The sequence below is a fragment of the Neltuma alba genome, unplaced genomic scaffold, assembly GCF_004799145.2.
Source record: "Neltuma alba isolate B1F8T4 unplaced genomic scaffold, ASM479914v2 tig00011150_pilon, whole genome shotgun sequence".
Taxonomy (NCBI): Eukaryota; Viridiplantae; Streptophyta; class Magnoliopsida; order Fabales; family Fabaceae; genus Neltuma; species Neltuma alba.
The window spans coordinates 25660-45246 of NW_021635884.1; the positions used below are offsets into that span (position 1 = coordinate 25660).

General features: G+C 38.2%; 4 protein-coding genes and 2 long non-coding RNA genes across 6 annotated transcripts; 2 read left to right on the plus strand and 4 right to left on the minus strand.

The window, feature by feature from the left end:
• Nucleotides 1-425: 425 nt before the first annotated feature.
• LOC114761915 (chaperone protein DnaJ) lies at nt 426-2756 on the plus strand. The gene is made up of 3 exons (XM_028951368.1): nt 426-783; nt 1874-2023; nt 2152-2756. Exons 1-3 carry the CDS (start codon nt 574-576, stop codon nt 2236-2238), a joined length of 447 nt encoding a protein of 148 aa, XP_028807201.1. The 5' UTR covers nt 426-573; the 3' UTR covers nt 2239-2756.
• A 234-nt stretch (nt 2757-2990) lies between these two features.
• On the minus strand, nt 2991-5214 carry LOC114761911 (protein TIC 55, chloroplastic). Its single transcript, XM_028951365.1, has 3 exons — nt 4651-5214; nt 4353-4455; nt 2991-4260 (listed from the first exon to the last, which is right to left on the minus strand). Exons 1-3 carry the CDS (start codon nt 5067-5069, stop codon nt 3142-3144), a joined length of 1641 nt encoding a protein of 546 aa, XP_028807198.1. The 5' UTR covers nt 5070-5214; the 3' UTR covers nt 2991-3141.
• Nucleotides 5215-6470: 1256 nt separating this feature from the next.
• Nucleotides 6471-8519, plus strand: LOC114761913 (peroxidase 46-like). The gene is made up of 4 exons (XM_028951366.1): nt 6471-7046; nt 7321-7500; nt 7599-7764; nt 7909-8519. Exons 1-4 carry the CDS (start codon nt 6828-6830, stop codon nt 8322-8324), a joined length of 981 nt encoding a protein of 326 aa, XP_028807199.1. The 5' UTR covers nt 6471-6827; the 3' UTR covers nt 8325-8519.
• A 656-nt stretch (nt 8520-9175) lies between these two features.
• On the minus strand, nt 9176-9779 carry LOC114761917 (uncharacterized). The gene is made up of 2 exons (XR_003742201.1): nt 9656-9779; nt 9176-9574 (listed from the first exon to the last, which is right to left on the minus strand). It is a non-coding gene; the product is annotated as an uncharacterized LOC114761917 (long non-coding RNA).
• A 2970-nt stretch (nt 9780-12749) lies between these two features.
• LOC114761916 (uncharacterized) lies at nt 12750-15933 on the minus strand. The gene is made up of 2 exons (XR_003742200.1): nt 15015-15933; nt 12750-13260 (listed from the first exon to the last, which is right to left on the minus strand). It is a non-coding gene; the product is annotated as an uncharacterized LOC114761916 (long non-coding RNA).
• A 2310-nt stretch (nt 15934-18243) lies between these two features.
• LOC114761914 (protein GLUTAMINE DUMPER 5-like) lies at nt 18244-19047 on the minus strand. Its single transcript, XM_028951367.1, has one exon. It carries the CDS (start codon nt 18974-18976, stop codon nt 18488-18490), a length of 489 nt encoding a protein of 162 aa, XP_028807200.1. The 5' UTR covers nt 18977-19047; the 3' UTR covers nt 18244-18487.
• Between the last annotated feature and the right edge of the window lie 540 nt (nt 19048-19587).

Consider the following 19587-nt stretch of genomic DNA (forward strand, 5'->3'; position numbering starts at 1 on the left):
ATGAACTGGCAGATCCTTTAACACTGGGCTCCAAATCTGCACCGGTTGAAGCCCACAGATCCAAAAGAAGAGCGTATCTATCAGGTTGAAGAGAGAAAATGAGCGGTTGTTATTCTGTTCATGGGTCCAAGCCGCGGTTGAGGGTCAGACTTTGACCCCTCCTAAAGCCGAATGCCAATCCCAATCGCTGAATTTTAAACGCAACGCAGCTTTGCTCCACTTGCGTCCAGCTGGAAATTTCCCCTGATTTTTCCGTTTCTTTTTTTTCTTTCTTTCTTTTGTTCTTTTATAATATTTCCATCGATGGGATTTTATTTTATTTTATTTTTTGGACGGAACCATCGATGGGATTGGAATGGAAGGATCTTGGTTTTCCTCTTTCCACGGAAGCGGAAAAAAAAATATATATCGCCTGATATTTACGTCTTTTCCAAACAAGCCCGATGTTTTATACACATTTAATATTTATAGTGGCTGCGTTCCTTTTGATCCTTCGACGACGAGAACACTTCGATTGGCTTTGCAGTACAATCATCTACTCCTGTTGTTCATCACTCGCTCTCCGCCAGTGATATGACGACCTGTGTATCTTGTAGTGGGTCTTCGCTCATTCCGGCCACTCTGGCTGGTAAAAGCTTCCTATTCGCGGGAAAATTGCCGGTTCCTATCGTACCAGCTAATTCAAGGTCCCGCCCCGTTAGGAATTGCGGCATCCGTGCGTCTATGGTGGACTCCTCCTCCGATTTCATTAAGCGCATGGAAAGAGCCTGGTTGATCTCTCAGGTTTGCTTTCTCCTTCTCTTTCACTTATATCAGCTTGTGTGATTGAGGTTTTTAAAGTTTGTGAACTTCGCGTGCTGGTAATATTTGACCGAAGTTAGCACTCTGAAAAAATTAGAGCTTTCTGAGGCTCCCAGTTTTGGGTATGCTACCGTACACTCGTAGTGTCAGTTATATATGAATCATTGTATGAACAACAAACACCATCAATATGGTTCAGTTTTTATCCTCACTACCCGGGCAAGTAGGCCTTTTATGCTTTCTCCAAACCCAATTTTCATGTTTCCGTTTTACTCTTTTGCACAATTGAATAATATGTGAATTTTGCGAAGAAATTGAGTGTATGAGCACACCTTATGGTGAGGAAAATTCTGTGCCTCAGAATATGATTCAAATGGACCACAATGAAACGCAAATTGTTTTCTCGGTTCTTCTGGACATTGCCAAACACTGTTGCATTTGCATCATTTCTGTTCTCTAGGTACATTTCATGTCTTCTGGATGTTGACTTAATTCTATCTAAAATTGCAATTATAAAGCATTAAGAAAGCTTGTCTTGTCTATTATATGCACATTGTAATATGCTCCCTCTTTGGGAACTTGGGTCTCACGTTATCTAAAGATAATCTGTAAGTTTATATGTTTGTTTAATGTGCTGGATTTGGCTGGACAGTCAAAATCAGGGGTACTGAATGCGTGGTTTTGGACTTTTGGGTGATCATGATCATAGCTTTCTCTGCTTGTATTATACAATCTTGTACAAGTTGCACGCCCTCCGGTTCAATTCTCTTCTTCTTTGAGTTTTTACACATGCATTAAAAGACCATTTTTTAAATGTAAAATAATACTCTACGTGGATTAAAAATCGCTGCAGTACAGAGGAAAATTTTTTTTTAATGAAAGATCGTTTTTCATCGTGCAACCTAATTAGAAGCCGACTCAAACTGCGCTGAGGACAATAAATTGAGTCATATTTTGATTGGATCTGACTGATTGGTTTTGCTGCTCTGGAGATCTACCGTCCGGAGCAGTCTAAATACTTTCTTATCTCTATGGTGGTCCTTGATTTTTCCAACATTTATTTTGCATGCAGCAACCAAGGCCAATTGTGTGTTCATCTTGCGACTCAAAAGGACACATCGAATGCAAATGGTGTGGTGGTACCGGGTTCTTCATTCTTGGCGATAACATGCTTTGCGAAGTTCCATCCAAAAACACAAGCTGTGTTATTTGCTCTGGAAAGGTACTTCTATGATAAAGGATTGTTGCTTAATTCCCCAACACAACTTTTCTTCTTAATATTGTTTTCTCCTTGTACTTGCTTTACGTGCCCATTTTCAAGATTTGTCATGTTTACTATCTGTCCTTCAGGGATCAACGTGCTGCTCTGATTGTCAAGGCACGGGGTTTCGTGCAAAATGGTTGGAGGAACCTCCTGCTCCCAAAGAGCAGAACTAATACTCAGAAACAATGGACTACGGCTGTGAAGTTGTAAAGTAACACATAGTATTCGTGGTAACCTTTTGTCTTGTGGATTCTGTGGCCAACTGACGACAACGCAGCGGCTTCAACAGTGTACAACTTCTACAGTAAAAGAACTTTGTTCAGGTTCCACGAGGCTGACATGTTTCTTGAAGCAGTCAATTGGTCTAGTTTTCGTTCATTCTTGTTAAATATTGGAATTTGCATTGTTTTGCAAAATTTGACATGATAGGGCAGTGTTGGGGTCTGTTGGGGCTAGTTGTACAAGAGATTTTCTTTCAGCGTGTAGATGCTTATGGAATTGAGTTAAAATTTGCAAAGATATAACCTTTCTCCTGAGTCTTGAATAATCCTTCCGACATCCTCTGCAAATTTTAAACTCTCAACATCCATATACCCGTGTCTGACTTTTTTTTTTTTAAGCTAGCTGTACAAGAGATTTTCTTTCAGCATGTAAATGCGTAGATAAATTTGAGTTAAAATTTGCAAAGATATATTCTTTTCCCTGAATAATCCTTCTGACATCCTCTACAAATTATAAACTAAAACTAACAACCCCATGCGCTGCCCTGAGTCCACAAACAATATTATAGAACCCAGATATAATTTAATCCATAACAACCTTATCTGTCTCAATAAAATTTACCTTCATTTTCATTTTTATCCTTAAAATTTATTTCTTTTGAGTAACTTCTTATAGAACCTGAATATTAACCCCTATAGCATTCTTTTAGGAGGGCATAACTTCTAATCCTTTCTTATAGTTAGGTGTAATACAAGAGAGTTAAAGATAGGGTGGTAAATAACCATATATCATTTCCACAAAACTATCAACTGTGAGAAGCATAAAAGCGTAACGAGATTTGTAACATTAATCCCTCAGAGTCTCCTGTGTGTCCTAATGAAATTTGTAGTATTCATTGCGATGGCGGTTGAACATGCATAGGCTCCAGCTGAGCATATGGACGCAGATACCAACAGAAGTGCCTTCCACTGCCTCCCAGTCGCCAGGATTGCCAATGCAACCATTGCAATAGCCACAGCTGAGAGTGCATTCTTCCAAGTCTGGAAAGCTTTGACGACACTTCTGCACGCTTTGCAATGTATTACATGCCTGAAATATCTATTAGCCAAGTTTGGAGCATGCATGCTTCCAATGCCTCCCTTAGCAGGCAAAGAAGCCGAGAGTCCGGCGACAAGTCCGGCAGGGGCGTGTTCAACCACAGCAGGCTCCTTGGGCAGTGAAATGGTGCTGTGACCAAAATGGTATGGCATGCCATGTCCTGCTCTGTCCATCCACTTCCTGTATTCAGCAACCCATGTGTCTGAAGATTTCAGATTAAGGTACAGTTCCTTTGTTGGGACCTTTTCTTTCAATAGAATCTCATTTTGAGACGACAAGAATCCCATGTCTTGCTCAAACACCTTGCTTGCATTCTGATGGAAGTACCATTCAGGGAACAGTTTTGCTAGTGGGGATCTTTTAGTTGTTCCAAACCTTACTATCAGCAAGGATTTCCCTTGCCCCGTTGGCGTACACAGGAAGAGGCCTGTAAAGTAGTGCTTCTCACCATTTTTGTCCACAATTTCCCTGTTATTTTGGAGAACACAAGGAGCTTCAAACCGTAAAAAGTTTGGCATAGACCCATCTTTCTCTTTCCCCCACCAACCTGCAAATCCTCTTTCAGTGCGTTCAGTCACCTTAAAAGACAGTGGCTGCGCATCTTCTCTTTTAGCAGTCCAATCTGTTCTATCATGTGAGATGGGGATGTGAGCAGGATCCATCAGGTTTTCCAGCAGTATGGAGTGATCATAAGGAAGTTCATGAGTTGTGGACACATCTTGAAACCCTGGCCTAGCAAAGTTCTCAAACCATGGTAGCTTAGTAACATTAGAAGGAGTCTTTCGAGACATCCACACCCACACCACTCCTTGAGAGTCCCTGATCTCGTACGTTTTAACACAAGCTGAACGAGGGATTTTGGCATCAGCTGGAAGCTATAGAAATATTGTAGTTAGTGACATCTTATACCATCAATTTCAGAAGCGACTGGGGCAAAATATGAGCATTGAAGATAGGTGAAACAGACCTGAGGTATCTTCACACATTTCCCTTCGCCTTCAAACTGCCAACCATGGTATAGGCACTCAAGCCTACCATCAACCAATTGGCCCTCAGATAGTTTGGCTAACCTGAATCAAACAACTACTGAGGCTCTCAAGTTGCTAACCCAATTTCAATTTCTAAGTAATTAATTGAATTTAGTCTCTAAAAATTCTTAAATCGATATAGTGAATAAACAAATTGGGAAGCTTCAATGGCTAAATAGTTTATGCATGAATCTTTCAGGAACAGAACCTGGTTTTATATCTTAATTACGCAATTACCTGTGTGGGCAACGATCTTCGTAACAGTGAAGTTCGCCATTCCCGTCCTTGAACAATACGAGCTGCTTATCAAACACTTTGAGACCTAGAGGCGCATCGTCGGGCACATTTTGAGTGAGATACAGGGGGTACCATTCTTCGGTCCAGTCGTAATCCGCAACGTCCCGATCACCTCTAAGCTCTTCCTGGCTGGAAGGACCCACAAGAACCTTGTGATCTTCCTCGTCTTTGTGATCAAGCGAAGGTGCATCTTTCACATCTGCGATGGCGCCACACCTTGCATGCCTCCCCCTCGCTGATAATTGTTTGAAGGGCTGTGATGAGAGAGAGCAAAGAAGTACCGGTGGCGAATTCTGCTTCGATGGCCGGTGGGAAAGACGAAAAACCAGAGAAGTTTGAAACGGGTTCACCAAAGCCATGATTGGCTGGGTTCGGAAACTGAAGAAGGAAGATGGAGGAGAGAAATTGCCAGAGGCTGGTAAGAGTAAAGAAATTAGTCAATTGTTGTGACCGAACCAAAGAGGGAAGAGAAGAAGGACGGGACTTTGTCATCATTTGGTAGTAGTTTGTTCGGAGGATACTTGTGCAATTCCTGGCCACACAACCTGAGGCCCGAAACAATCACACCGCTACGTATGAATACTTCGATTTTAGAGTTTTTTTGGGGGCCAAACACTTTGCTTATAGAGATGATTGACGTGCACTGGACAATCTCTCCGAGCATTATCGATCCAGTTTTGGTGTTTTAGAGAAAGCAACCGTGGCTGTATTACAATTTTACAGCCTGCAATCAAAGAAAAGATAAATCTGGTCAACGAGAAAATGAAAGGGAATATGAGTGTGCCGTAAGGCGTTCTAAAATTCAGGAACTTTTTAAGTAGATGATTGATTAAACTTAACTCGTATCTTGAACTTGCTAAATAAATTCGTCGAAAAATAAGATCAAAAGGGAATATAAATATCTTGTAAAATGTCCTGGAGTTGACAATCAAAATAAAAACATTAACTCAAGATGTAGTATGCCTTCTATCACCTTAATTACTCGAACGTAAATTGGGGTGTGAGTTTAGAAGAGAAAAAGAGAGGGAGGGCCTCAGCTGAGCAAGTGCATGCACTTCTTTTCCTTTTTCAGTAAACTGCGAGAATCTATTTCCTCCTTTTTCTGGGCTGTCTCCGCATCTCCGATGATTATATTTGAGGCTAGCTGGATCTCCATTAAGATCAACGGGTTATAGATTCAGAAGTGGGCAGTGCATTTTTTGAAGGAAAAAATTGTTTGGGGATGTTCTTTAAGAAGCCACCCTAACCTTCCTTGCAAGTTGTATTATCAACTGCTGAGTACAGTGGAACTATAAAGGATGGCGACTGCCATCATTTTCTACTACCCTGCAGTTTCAGTTATCAGACACAGCGAACTTGTTCCTGGTATCAAATTTACTGCTCTTCGTTTCACTGATCTTGTACTGTACGGTTTCTCCTCTGTGTTCTATTTATTGACATTGTCAACAGCCAGCCCAGTTTAATCTTTTTCTTTCATTTAGCCTTACCTTTCTGTTCAGTGTATAAAGTAGTATGATTTTCCATGAAGTTTATTTTCTTAGGGTTTGATTTCATTTGGCTTGCAGATTTGTGCTTCCACACCTAATACATATTCCACTTGTCCCATTTTTCTGGGCAACCTAAAAACACCAATAACATCTAGTCATAAATATCCCATGGCTCTGCTGCATCAACTGTGAAATAATGACAGCTCGGGCGCTTCTCTTTCCTCCTAATAACTTTTTACTGCGTTTTAATATTTATCTTTCTTGGTAATGTGGATTGCCAAATGGGGGGGCTTCTATGGTTAAGGATGGGTCCTGAAAGCGCATTTGAATAAGACACCAAATATTAAAACCAATTAAATGAAAGAAAACAGTAGTAGCACTAATAGAGCTGGGAACAAGGAACTTAAATGCTTGCTGAAGGAGTTAAACATTGATAGGCTAGAGGGAAATTGCATGACCAAAACCCCATCTACCTCCTGACATCACCGAACCACATAAATGTAGCTTTTAATACACACGGCTTCATTGCCACCTCCTCTTTTGTTTTATCTTTCCCATTATAATCAAGTAACAAGAGACTCCATGCTCTATGTAAATGCTACGCTTCAAGTCTAAGAACGACTAGACTAAATGGAGCCGAGGGCAATAGTTTTTTCCACGGCAGTTTTCCTTGTTTTCAGCTTGTTTATTGCAGGCTCCGTTTCAGGCAACCTCTCTTACAACTTCTATGCTGCTTCATGCCCTTCTGCAGAGTTCATTGTAAGAAACACTGTCCGTTCTTTCTCTTCTGACGATCCCTCCATTCCCGGAAAGCTCCTTCGCTTGGTCTTCCATGATTGCTTCGTGGAGGTTAGTGTTCCTATGCCATTCCCTTACAAACCCTTGTATTAAGGTTTCTTGGAAATAAAGAATTTTCTTCTGTCTGTTTTAATTTGATTGCAAAAAATGAAAATGTAAAGAATACTCAAACGGATTTGAAGCTGAGATAACCTCAGGGTTACGTGCAATGGAACTGCAAGCTAATCGAGACTGTGCACTAAGTGTTGGCTTTTCTGTTCAATCATGGCTCATAGTGGCCACAGACATCCCTCCTCAGTGCAAATGATTGGTTCACGATATGCAGGGATGTGATGCATCGTTGACGTTGCAAGGGAACAATACAGAGCAAAGTGATCCAGCAAACAGGTCAGTGGGAGGATTTTCAGTGATAGATTCAGCAAAAAGAGTGCTTGAGATTTTCTGCCCAGGAACCGTTTCTTGTGCTGACATAATTGCTCTGGCGGCGAGAGATGCCGTTGAAGCTGTAAGTTTTCTTATTCCCTCACCGCAATGCTGTTAAATGTTCAATCTTCAGTAAGCACAATAAAGTTCTGGTATGAGTGATATGGAACTGGAGAACAGGTTGGTGGACCCGTAGTTGAGATTCCCACGGGCAGGAGAGATGGGATGGTTTCACTGGCTTCCAATGTCAGACCCAACATTGTTGACACCAGTTTTACAATGGATGAGATGGTCAAGCTCTTCTTCTCCAAGGGATTGTCCCTTGACGACCTTGTCATTCTTTCAGGTTATCACTATTATTAATCTTCATTTCTTTCACTCTCAATCGTTTCCCCCTTCCTTTGATTATTGACAATATATGGGTGCATGTATCTGCAAATATTGGTTTTGGCTCTGATTAGTGGAAGTTTATTAACGGTAAGTTTTGCAGGGGCTCATACCATAGGATCAGCCCACTGCATCTCTTTTAGGGACAGGTTCCAACAAGACTCAAAAGGGAGGCTTAGGCTGGTTGGCAATGACCTTGACAGTAGTTATGCAAATGAACTGATGAGAGAGTGTGGATCAAATTCAAACCCATCTGTAACAGTTAACAATGATCCTGAAACATCTATGGTGTTTGACAACCAGTATTACCGGAATCTGCTGGCTCACAAGGGTCTGTTCCAGTCGGATTCTGTTCTGCTGAGTGATAACCAAACAAGGAAATTAGTGGACGATCTGGCAAATGACCAGGAACTTTTCTTTCAGAAATGGAGCCAATCATTCCTGAAGCTGACCATTGTTGGAGTGAAAACAGATGAAGAGGGTGAGATTCGACGATCTTGTGAAGCTACTAATGCATAAATTGGTGGATTGATTTGTCCATTCTTTGTTTGTTAGCGTGGGATGTTTTTCATTGCAGAAAGTCTAGCATGTGAGACACTCACTGTTTCTGAAATAACGGGACCTAGAATAATGTTTGTCACCTCTATAACAATCCTTATATTCTCTGATTTCATCTGAAACAAAATTAAAATGGAGCGAGTGAGATTGGAAGCTTATGGAATCTGACGTCATTGTCACTGGGATATCTTTGAATATACATGGACGTTTAAGTGAACATTCGTATTTGTTAAGGAACAAGATAAGGCAACCTCACGAGATTGATGATTACCGCTGCCACCGTTTATTGCTTAATTTCCAGCTCACGAACATCTCAGGACTACTGGTTTCCAACACTTAACTTCGATACAAACACAAAAATGCAGGAAAAGTGGAAATTTTAACTCTTTCAGTTTTGTGCGCCAAAAGCAGGGGATGGCTAGGCTATCCAAAAAATATACTCATTTGACCTCTCTTTCTTCTGTACAGTTATTTTATTTTCATATATAAGAAAGCACATCTGTATACCCGACACAATAATCATACTGGAACTCTCACAATTCGTCAGTTTCATCACATGGACATATTCATCTTGGTGTTTTGGTAGCTGGCATAAAACTAGTTCTTGATCTTCTAGAGCTAAAATCATAACTCTATGGCTAAAGTGTAATAAATTCACACTCTTTTCGGTGACTTTCTAGTTGAATGAATTAATATATCAACATACAGAAACTTAAGTGATTGGAATTCCAGAAGCACACCTCATAGAGAGAGAGATAGAGAGAATTCCTCTCAATCATTGCCTTCACCAACCAAAAGGGAGATACATGGAATTTAACACAAAAGACAATAGCTAAAGAAAACTGATTTAATAATCAACAGATTTGGAGAATTGACAAAATTCCTTCACATGATCATCAGAGTTACAATCTGATCAATGTCGATGCAGTCACTGCTTGAAATGGTAAGTGATGCAATCAAATACTATAATAGAACCGCGAGTAGTTAAGAGTCCGAGGACTTACGAACTCTCGAAGGAATGACCGAGCAGAAATTTTCGGCAGACTATGAAACGATCCTTTCAAATGAACTATATCGAGTAAAGATTTCCTACAAGAGCAATCCGAGGTTCACCAAACTTAATGTTCAATGAATCAATCTGTTGGTGTTGGTCATTGAATCTTTTTTCCTTGGGGTTGTCTGAAGTTCGCTAATTTATAAAGCGAATATACCTACAATCAAAATGAGGGGAGAAATTACAGCTATGCATGATGAATGAAATAAAGTGGGGAGGGAAGAAAACTGAGGGGTACCAATGCAATGACATGAACTGCTACGAGAAAAAGCACTGCAACAGTAACTGTGTCGGCGAACCATGATGGCGACGACGAGTAATGCTCTCTCACCATTCTACTCAGAAATTCGTTAATACCGCAGACGGCGGAGATGCCTGGTTAAGTTTTCTTTCAGATCTTCTTTGGCCGGCAGTTTTCTTTCAGATCTACTGCTTTGTTTTCTTTTTCATTTGAAAAAATAATTTTAAGCTCCTTTACCCGTTCAAAGTTATTGAACTTCCTCCCAAAAATGACCTTTTTTTCCTCTGATCTGATTATGTTGTTGGCATAGAACTCATTTTACACATCGAATTTTATAGTATGAGTGAAAATATGAACATTTAGCTCAGGCCTCAGGATTTTTCGCGAAATGGTACTCCTAAGTTAATAACTTACATCGCTTAGTAAGGAAGTGTGTCTCGTTGACTCACTAAATTAGCACCCAAAAAAAAAAAAGACTCACTATGAGAGTTTTAAATCGTTTTTCTTTTCATTGAAAAAATAATTATGGCGTTTCTTTCTAGACAAATGGGCTGATGAGCCCAGTATAAATATGGACTTAAGAGAGGGGCCCCACCTCCCGGGTCTAAAAACAGTCCCGGATGATGGATCCTGAGGCTGTTGCGAGAGGAGTCGGGTAATTTATCAAAAATTTCATCCAAGCCTAATTTCTTTTATATTCTCATCATTTTATGATGCATGTAAATAATGTTCGACAAAGTTAACTGGGCAATGTCAAGTTCATAAAATGAAATACTTATGTCATGACTGAAATAAAACTTAAAAAAATGAATATATGTAATATGGCAAAAAAAAAAAAAAACAACAACAACAGACAAGACAAATTGTTTTGGCGAGGACCGACTTTGCGAAGCTTACGAGATTTCTGAAGTTAGGATTGGATCCTCCCAACTTTTGCGCTGGACTTCGAATTGGGTTCATTTTACTTGGTCAAATTTTTTAGGCAAGCAATTATGCGTGGAATTTATTCATGAAAATTAAAAGAGTGTACTTCTAATTTAAGCACCGAAGCAATTTTAGAATTTCCTTCTTCTTTTAACTGGGGAATGGGGTTTTTGGGATTTTATTCTCTGTGCCAAAACCTGGGCATGGTTGCCTAAATTATACTTTAGAGAAAATTTCAATCAAGGAGCGTTATAGCAAATTTATTTCAATCAGCCCCCAAAACAATCTGAAACTTCACCGCAAGACCTGGGGGTAGTGAAATTAATTGGACAAAGAAAAAAAAAGCAAATATCCCTGTTAACTTTTGCTCCTGAAATTGAACAGAAGAGGACCAAAAATCAAGATAAACTTTCATCATACTCTTCCCTCTCTTGCATGCTCTTTCCTTTTGCATCTTAGAACTCGCCATCCGTCTACTGATTGTGGTGCTCTGAAAAGTCACAGAAATCATCCAAAGAAGATTCATTTTCATTTGTTGTGCTGGTTCTGTCACTCTTAAAACTCGCATATGGATCTATTATTAGGCTTTAATGAATTTGTTATTGTTCGAATATGAAAAGTCTCTGTTCTTTGAGATACTTGATTGTGGTTGTTATAGTAATAGTGGGTATTTTGTCTGGCATATTTGTAAGTCTGATAATCCTGTTACTTGAATGGGTGCTGTGAAAGCTAAATCTGTAGAAAAAATGATAACTTGATGTTGCTAAAATATGTATTCGCATTATAAATTTGTAAATTCAAGTTGTCTAGGAAAATGGCAATTTGTGTTGTGAAAACCTGTATATCTGTTGCCAATTCACAAATTTCTATTGTAAACATATATAGTTAGGATATTAACAATAACAATTAGTGACTTTACAGCATGATATTATGGAATTTTGCCTATCATAAGCAAGAATGGTGCAAGAACATAGAGCATGGCAATTAGAGAAACACTTGAACCAAGTTCTGGAATATGAAGTCAGTTGCTATTGCAAAACTACTTCAACAGATAAAGACACAACAGAAAAGAAAGCGATGACATGGCAAATTGTTGAATTTTCTGTTTGACATGTAATTTAAGTTACTTGAAACTATGTTAAAAGTTGTGAATAGATAATTTGAACAATTTTCTTTTTAGGAAATATATTATGAGTATGTTGCAAGTTAATTAATTGTAATCTTTAGTCTTTTCTTACCAATTTACGAGTGTGTGATATATTATTCACAATTGGAATTAGAAAATATGCAATATGAATAAGTTAATTTGTTAGAGAAACTCATCCATTTGCAAATAAGCTAATATAACTAAAAAGTTGAACATGATAATATAACAAGTCTGGAGAGATTATTCACAAGTGAAATTAGAAAATTTACAACACGGATGTGTACATTAACAACAAGAACTCGTCTATTTACAAATAAACTAATATGATTAAAAAAGTTGGACATGTTGATTCACAAGTCTGAGAGGACTTAATTGAACTAAAATTATAAAAATTGCAATATGCATACATATATTAACAATAACAATATGTCCATCTACAAGTGAGGTAATTGAATCGAGGAAGTTGAACATGATTCACAAGTCTAGGAAAGCCTGTTTGTAACTAGAATTAGGAAATTTGCAACACGTATATGTATATTAACAACAATATGTCTATTTGCAAGCGAGCTGGTTGAATTGAAGAGGTTGAACAATTTAAGAGTTTGAGAGGACTTATTTGCATCTGAAATTAGGAAATTTGTAACAAAAATACATATATTAATGATAAAAACATGACCACTTGCAAATGAACTAGTTAAATTGACAAATTGATTATAAGTTTGGAAGCGAGTGTTCATTCATAACTAGAAATAGAGAATTTACAACAAAAATACATATATTGACAATAAGAATATGTCTATTTGCAAGTGAGTTAGTTGAATTGACAAGTTGATTATAAGTCTAGGAGCAAGTGTTCATTCACAACCAAAATAAAGAAATTTGCAACAAGAATATATGTATTACCACCAGTTACATCGTCTTCCATTTACAAGTGGAGTATTTAAAATAAAAAGTTTATGCACAAGTCTGGATGTTTCATTCATAACTGGAATTAGGCAATTTGCAACAGGGATACATGTGTTAATAATAGAAATACATCTATTCATAAGTGGATAAAGATTTTCATACATTTACATTACTGTCAGCCAATTTCAGTGCAGTGTTGAGGATGGCTTATTGTCCAGTACCATCATGACATTTTTCAACTAGCACATCACTATGCAAAATAGATTCCAATTCACCACCAAAAATATTAAATGGGTTCTCATAGCTACTTCTTCAATCAATCCAAAAATACATATCGAGATTCATTCATGTGCAAAAGCGGCTCTATATTAAACCAGAAAAGACTATTTTCGACAATAAAGTCACACAGGGTTCAAGGACAAGTCTTTCTAGCATGACCAGTTTCACTACATCTTAGGCAATGATATACTTTCTTCTACTAGAATTGTGATTCAATCCTCCTAGTTCTAAGTCTTTTAGGATGGCGAGTAGTCAATGGTGATTGCAGTTCTTCACAACTTCACTTCCCACATGGGAGATGCAAATTAATTGTTTTCCACTACTGCTAGCCTTTTGTTATCTGTAGCTGCATATCATTCAAGTATCAATTTCAATCAACTTTCAATAATTAAACATAGTGTATACTTATAACAGAAATTTGCGAATTAGCAACAGATATACAAGTTTTCACAACACGAATTGTCATTTTCCTAGACAACTCGAATTTACAAATTTATAATACAAATACATATTTTAGCAACATCAAATTATCATTTTTCTGTAGATTTAACTTTCACAGCACACATTCAAGCAACAGGATTCTCAGACTTACAAATATACCAAACAAAATACCTACTATTACTATAACAAGCAACAATCAAGTATCTCACAGAACAGAAAATTTTCATATTTGAAAAATAATAGATCCATTCAAGCTTAATAACAGATCCATATGTGAGTTTTGAGAGCGAGAGAACCAGCACAACGAACGACAATGAATCTCCTTTGGACAATTTTTGCGACTTTTTAGAATGCCACAACCAGTAGACAGATGGCGAGTTCTGATGTGCAAAAGGAAAGAGCATGCGAGAGAGATTTCAGTGTGAGAAAGGAAAGAGTATGATGAAAGTTTATTCTAATTTTCAGTCCTGTTTTGTTTAATTTTAGGAGCAAAAGTTAACAGGGATATTTGTGTCTTTTTTTTTTTGTCCAATTAATTTCACTTTCCCCCTTAGGTCCTGTAGTAAAATTTCATATTGTTTGGGGGCTGATTAAAATAAATTTGCTACAGCAGTCTTTGACTGAAATTTTCCCTATATTTTATTTGATCTCACTTTCTTCACTCTGATCTGTATACCCATTACAATAATCATCCTGGGATTCCCGGAATCTACACATGTTCGCCATCAATTTCACACGGACACGTTCATCTTAAGCTCGCATAAAACTAGTCCCATCTCATTAGAAAAAAGCCAAAATCGTGACAACGGGTCTGCTAAAGCGTACTATGGGTGTGTTTGGATGAAACCAAACCGTGGTTTGGAAAAGTGATTCTGGAAAATAGATTCTGAGGAAAATAGATTTTGTGAAGAATAGATTTTGTAAAAAAGTGATTCTGAGAAGTGAGAGTGTTTGGATAGTTGTTATCAGGAGCACTTTTTATATATACAAATTACTAAAAAAAAGACATAAGTTAATATGATAATTACAGAAAAAATAGATTTTATGATATATTTTAATTTGAAGGAATAAAATTGTTAATAATATGTTTTTTTACCAACATAATTAATAATACATAAGATAATATAATTAATAAATAATTAATGTGTATATATATTCTTTTCGCGGCCAACTTCATAACTCAATGAATTAATATATCAGCGCAAAAAAAGATGATAAATTTATCAAAGCTCGACAGTGCGATATTCACGGAGCACCACATGGCACGCCCACGTGCCCAAAGCACGCCTCGAACAGAAAAAGAAAAGGGGCGGGGGGGGGGGGAGGAAAGGAAAAGCAGATAATTTAAAAAACTCCCCCGTTACCTTCACCAACCAAACACGAGATTCATGGAATTCAATATCCTCGGCTTCTATTCATAAACTTCTAATTTAAAAAAATTGTATTCTATTTTACAAGTTTTAATTTAAGTTTACCTTAACGTTTAATGTATTTTTTAATGTTATCCTTAGTTATTTTTCTATTATTACATTTTCCCACACATTTTTAAAAATTTTTTTTAAGAACATATTTGAAAACAAAAGTATATTTTTAATCTATTTATTATCTTTAACTAATTTTAACTAATTATTTGTTATTTGTGAATTAGCTAATAATTACCAGAAAGAGTATAATACTACCAGCAACGATACGAATGCATGGGTAGCAAATGAAATATTCAAGCTGACTGCTCAAGAGCAATCCGAGGTTCACCAAACTCGATGAATCCGTTGTTCAGTGAATCTCTGTCTTCTTTGGGACTGTTTCACCATCGCTAACTGCATTTAAAAGTTAGAAGAGGGAAAAATTATCACTATGAATCATGCATGATGAATGAAACAATAAGGGGGAGACTTGAGATGGGTTAGGGATCATTTAAAGGGATTGAACTTTTTTATTAGGTTCTCGGTGTATGCAGACATTAGAATCTTACGCAGTTAAAAGTATATGTACAGTTGGTGGAAGTATGAATTTATCTCAGAACGAGAAGAAAAAAAAGAAATTTGAATTTGCGCGTATTAAGAATGAAGTAATTCCAGGGTAAGAAAGATTATTCTGAAACATGAGCACCAGATCCCAGCGTATCTCAAGTCCCAACAGCAGGCATCACTGCCCTTTCAGGTTGTGAAGTGGACAGCGTGGGAATAGACTAATATTCAAAGACAGGGAAGGGTGCATCAACAGAATAGGAAGGTTTTGAAAATTTTAAGTGGAGCTAAATTGAAGAGTATTCCATTTGTTGAGGACTGGGTTAAAAAATATAGAAACAAAAAGAAAAATTCATTCTCAATCCGCCCATGCAAGACTCAAATAATTTTTCAACAATAATTACGGCATAGCAACTCAACTAGTGAAATGAAAGAAAATGTCAACAACAATAATATAACAACTCATGTGCATAAGAAAAGGAAGAATAGAAGAAAATATAGAAGGAAAGAGAATGGGGGGAGGAGGAGGACTCAGAAACAGTGGAATGTCGGCAAGGCAATTGATATGCTCTTTACGCACGACGAGCGAACCAACTCATATCTTCATCGTCCTCCCCAACCCAATAAAACAGAACAAACCAGAACAAGGGATAGGAGGAGAGGGTATGAGCAGATTAGCAGTGCAAACCGAAGCACATTTAAATAGACCATTACTTCGTTGTTTTTTTAATAAGGAAATTAAAAAGGCGTCGTCTTATTATGCTGCCTGTAGCTGTATGCATGTGCATGCCTTGCTGTCCAAGTCACTGACCTACTCCCCCAAAATAGTGCCCTCCAAATTACTACCTCTGCTCCTTAATATAAGACCCTATTTAACTTTTATTTTAGTTCTAAATATAAGACCCTAATCCACTTTATCACTCATATTTACTCTTTTTTTTTAAAATAATTCTTCTAATAATTATAGTTCTAGTTAATACATTTGATTAGTAAGGATATTTTAGGAAATACAACACATATTTAGGACAAATAACTAACTCAATTTACTTCCTTAATCTCCTCAAATTAGCCTACTAGCTCTTATAATTAGGACCGGAGGTAGTATAAAATGAACAAGTTGGTCACGTTTCTGACGCTTTGGTCCCCTCCAGCCCGCCGCACCCCCCATTTTCTTCAGTCCTTTGTTTGGAGAGCAAGGCATGGAATAAATGAACATGACGTGTTTGACCTTTGAATTATGGGGTTTCTTGGGAGGCCCGATAGGCCGAATATCGGGTTCGTATCTTCATCTCCAAAGTCCAAATATTATTGGGCTTCTTGACCAGCAAGCCTCCCGCCAAACCCTGAATGCCACAATCCCCGTTTTCCTTCCATCCGCTTTATGTTCTCACTGGTAAACATGAAAATCACTTCTTAAGGCAATGCAAAATTGATAAAATTAAATAATTGTATTGTGATCTGATAAAATTGAAGGTTGCGAATGAGGGGAAAAAGAGAGGGAGAGCATATCCCGGACCCGAAGGCGGCGCTTGACTCGTGGAACTCACATATGTCATGCATGACTTATGTTTCAGTTTATTTGCAATTTATAGAAATTGTTGAGAGCCTTGTCGGGATGAGTCTTGGAACTTGAGCTGCGGTTTTCCTACCAAATTTGGGTCAAGTGAAGTTCGCTTGATTTGGTTCCGTGAGTTTCAGAGAAGCAATCCTGAGACGTGCTCGCTTTCTCTTTTCCTCCTCTCTTCACAAACTCATTCGCCCCCGCATTATTCATTTATTCAAAGTGCCATATTTCGCATCATACTCTTTTTATTTTTAATATAAGACCTATTTAACTAATTTGATTAGATTAAGAAAATTAGATAAGCTAGTTAATTATAAAAAATATGACAAGTTTTTCTTAAAACACCACAATCATCTTCTTTAATATCACCTCTCCTACTTCTACTTGATTGAGGGAGTATCCGGATAATTTAAAAAAAATTAATAACTATGAGAAATAAGTCTTTTATTTAAAACTAAAATTAATTCAACATGTCTGTATTATTATTTTATTTAGATAACTATTCCCAGTCATTGTCTTGTTCTCGGGATGTTGTGCGCCTTTGCTGGACTATGAACAGAGAACCAAAGAAAACTCTGCCCTCGCAGGGATCCGAACACAGAACGGATCCTGCGCACGCTACCTTCGTTCAACTTTACTCTTCTGTTACTATAATCTCTCTCTCTATATATATATAATTTCGTTCGGTTAAAGAATATAAAAAGACATGGCACACATCAACAACTCGTTTTTTGCTTCTCCTTATTATTATTTATTTAGAGGACCAACATGAATAAATCCCACTCACTGCATCTCATTTGAAAAAAAGAAAAACCTTTAATAGTCACTATAGAGCATAACTCTATTGTACTAACGCAGCGCAAAAATACTCTGCACTGTCAGGAATTGAGAATCCATTCATCTCCTTACTTCGTTTCTTTATTTGTTTAGGAAAATGTGAGAACTTTCTGTGTTTTCCAAAAGAAGAGGCAAACTTGAACCTCCAAAGATGCACATTACTGGCTGTAGTTAATGGTCAGCGCATGCAAAGTCAACAGTAAAAGCGACGCGGCCTTCCGCAGCCGTCCTGTCTATTACTCTCGTGAATTCATCCCATCAACTCCTCAAGGCCTCAGCTAATCCCCTGCGGTGCTCCTCCAATACAATCCATATCTCACACGTGTCGCCCACATTTTCACTCTCTGCTCTCATTTTATTTCAAACGCTGTGAAAGTTTCCCAGACTCGTAACTTCCTAACTCCTTCTTCCTCCTTCACAATGAGAATCTCAAAATCAGAAATAAGTTCTGCAATATGTGAAGAAACTAACACAAGTGATGACGCCTTATATATTCTAGTACTGCCATCTGGCTGTCCTCTGAGTGAAACATGGCTCGTCATTTATAAGTTCTTCTCGACTAGAATTTACACTTCCCGAATCATGGAAGACCAATAAGGTCGATGGCCCAAAACCCAGAAAACGGGCAAAATAAAAACAAGGAGAAGTAAAAATGGTCACAAATAATGAAGACAAATGTGATTCTCAATTTCTCACACTCCCTCGCGCTCAAATCTAAGATCTAAAACAAACAAGACCAAAAGGAGGAGGCAGGAAACTTGTCTTCATTGCTGGTTTTGTCGTTGCTCGTCTTGGTTACCTTGTTGATTTTCGCACTCCGTCTCCTTCTCCTGTTTCTCAGATCTCTCTTGAGCGTCGACACCAACCTTGCAAATTCCATCTCCCAGAGATGAAGCCTTAGAGCAGACAGGGGTGGCCAAGAATGTGGGATTCTCATCTCCAGCCATGATGACCAGAATCTTCTCCTCGAAGACGGTGACGGTTTCGTTGTTGGCAGAGTCACTCTGTTTCTGGACATCGCCGCTCTCCAGGTCTCGCTCGGACCCTTCTTCGCTTTGCAAGAAACCAGAAAGTTTCCAGTAAGAACAAGCCAAGATCAAAAGAGCAAAGGCTATGAGGCCCAGCATGGCAGCGAGCCCTCCGAAGAGGTAAGGAACCGGAGAGTGCCATGGAGAGCGTTGCACAGAGCTCAATGAAGAAGCACCAGGGGCCAGGGAACTTGAGGGACTGAAAGAGTTGGGAACAGTTCTCATTTCAGCTTTTTGGGTAGCTTTTACTGTGGGAGTAAAGAGAAAGTAGAGGATGGTTAGATGTAGGGGAAGAATGTGAATGTGAATGTGAAGTGAAGAAGAAGGGAGAGGAGAGGCAGGGTATTTATAAGGAGCGAGAAAGAAAGAAGTGTAGATGAAGATGATTGGACAGCCGTGCGATGCACGGGACACTTGTGTTGGCTTTTTTTGCACGGGACTTGGCAAAGGGGACAGAGCACAGGGTTACTTGAATAGGCAGCGGTAATAGTAACCAACCCTTGCGTTTGATCATGGGTTAGGTGGTGCTAATCTTGTGTTTTTGATTGGACTTAAAGCGTGGTGTGGGTCCCCTTCGCGGGATTTATTCCTTCTTCCCCTGATGATTTCAGTTACTGCTTTCACATCGTATGAGAATTTATAATTCTCATATATAACATTGATCATATACAAATACTAATTATAGTGATTCTTTTGCTTCAGAATATAACAAGTCAGAAAAAAAGGGTTAACTATATTCATGTTTCGCTGCAGAACGGAGGGCGATTGAAGACAGAAAGGGATGTTTTGCCTCTCAAATGTTGTCTGTTTGGCAATGAAATTTGGGAGTACTGCCT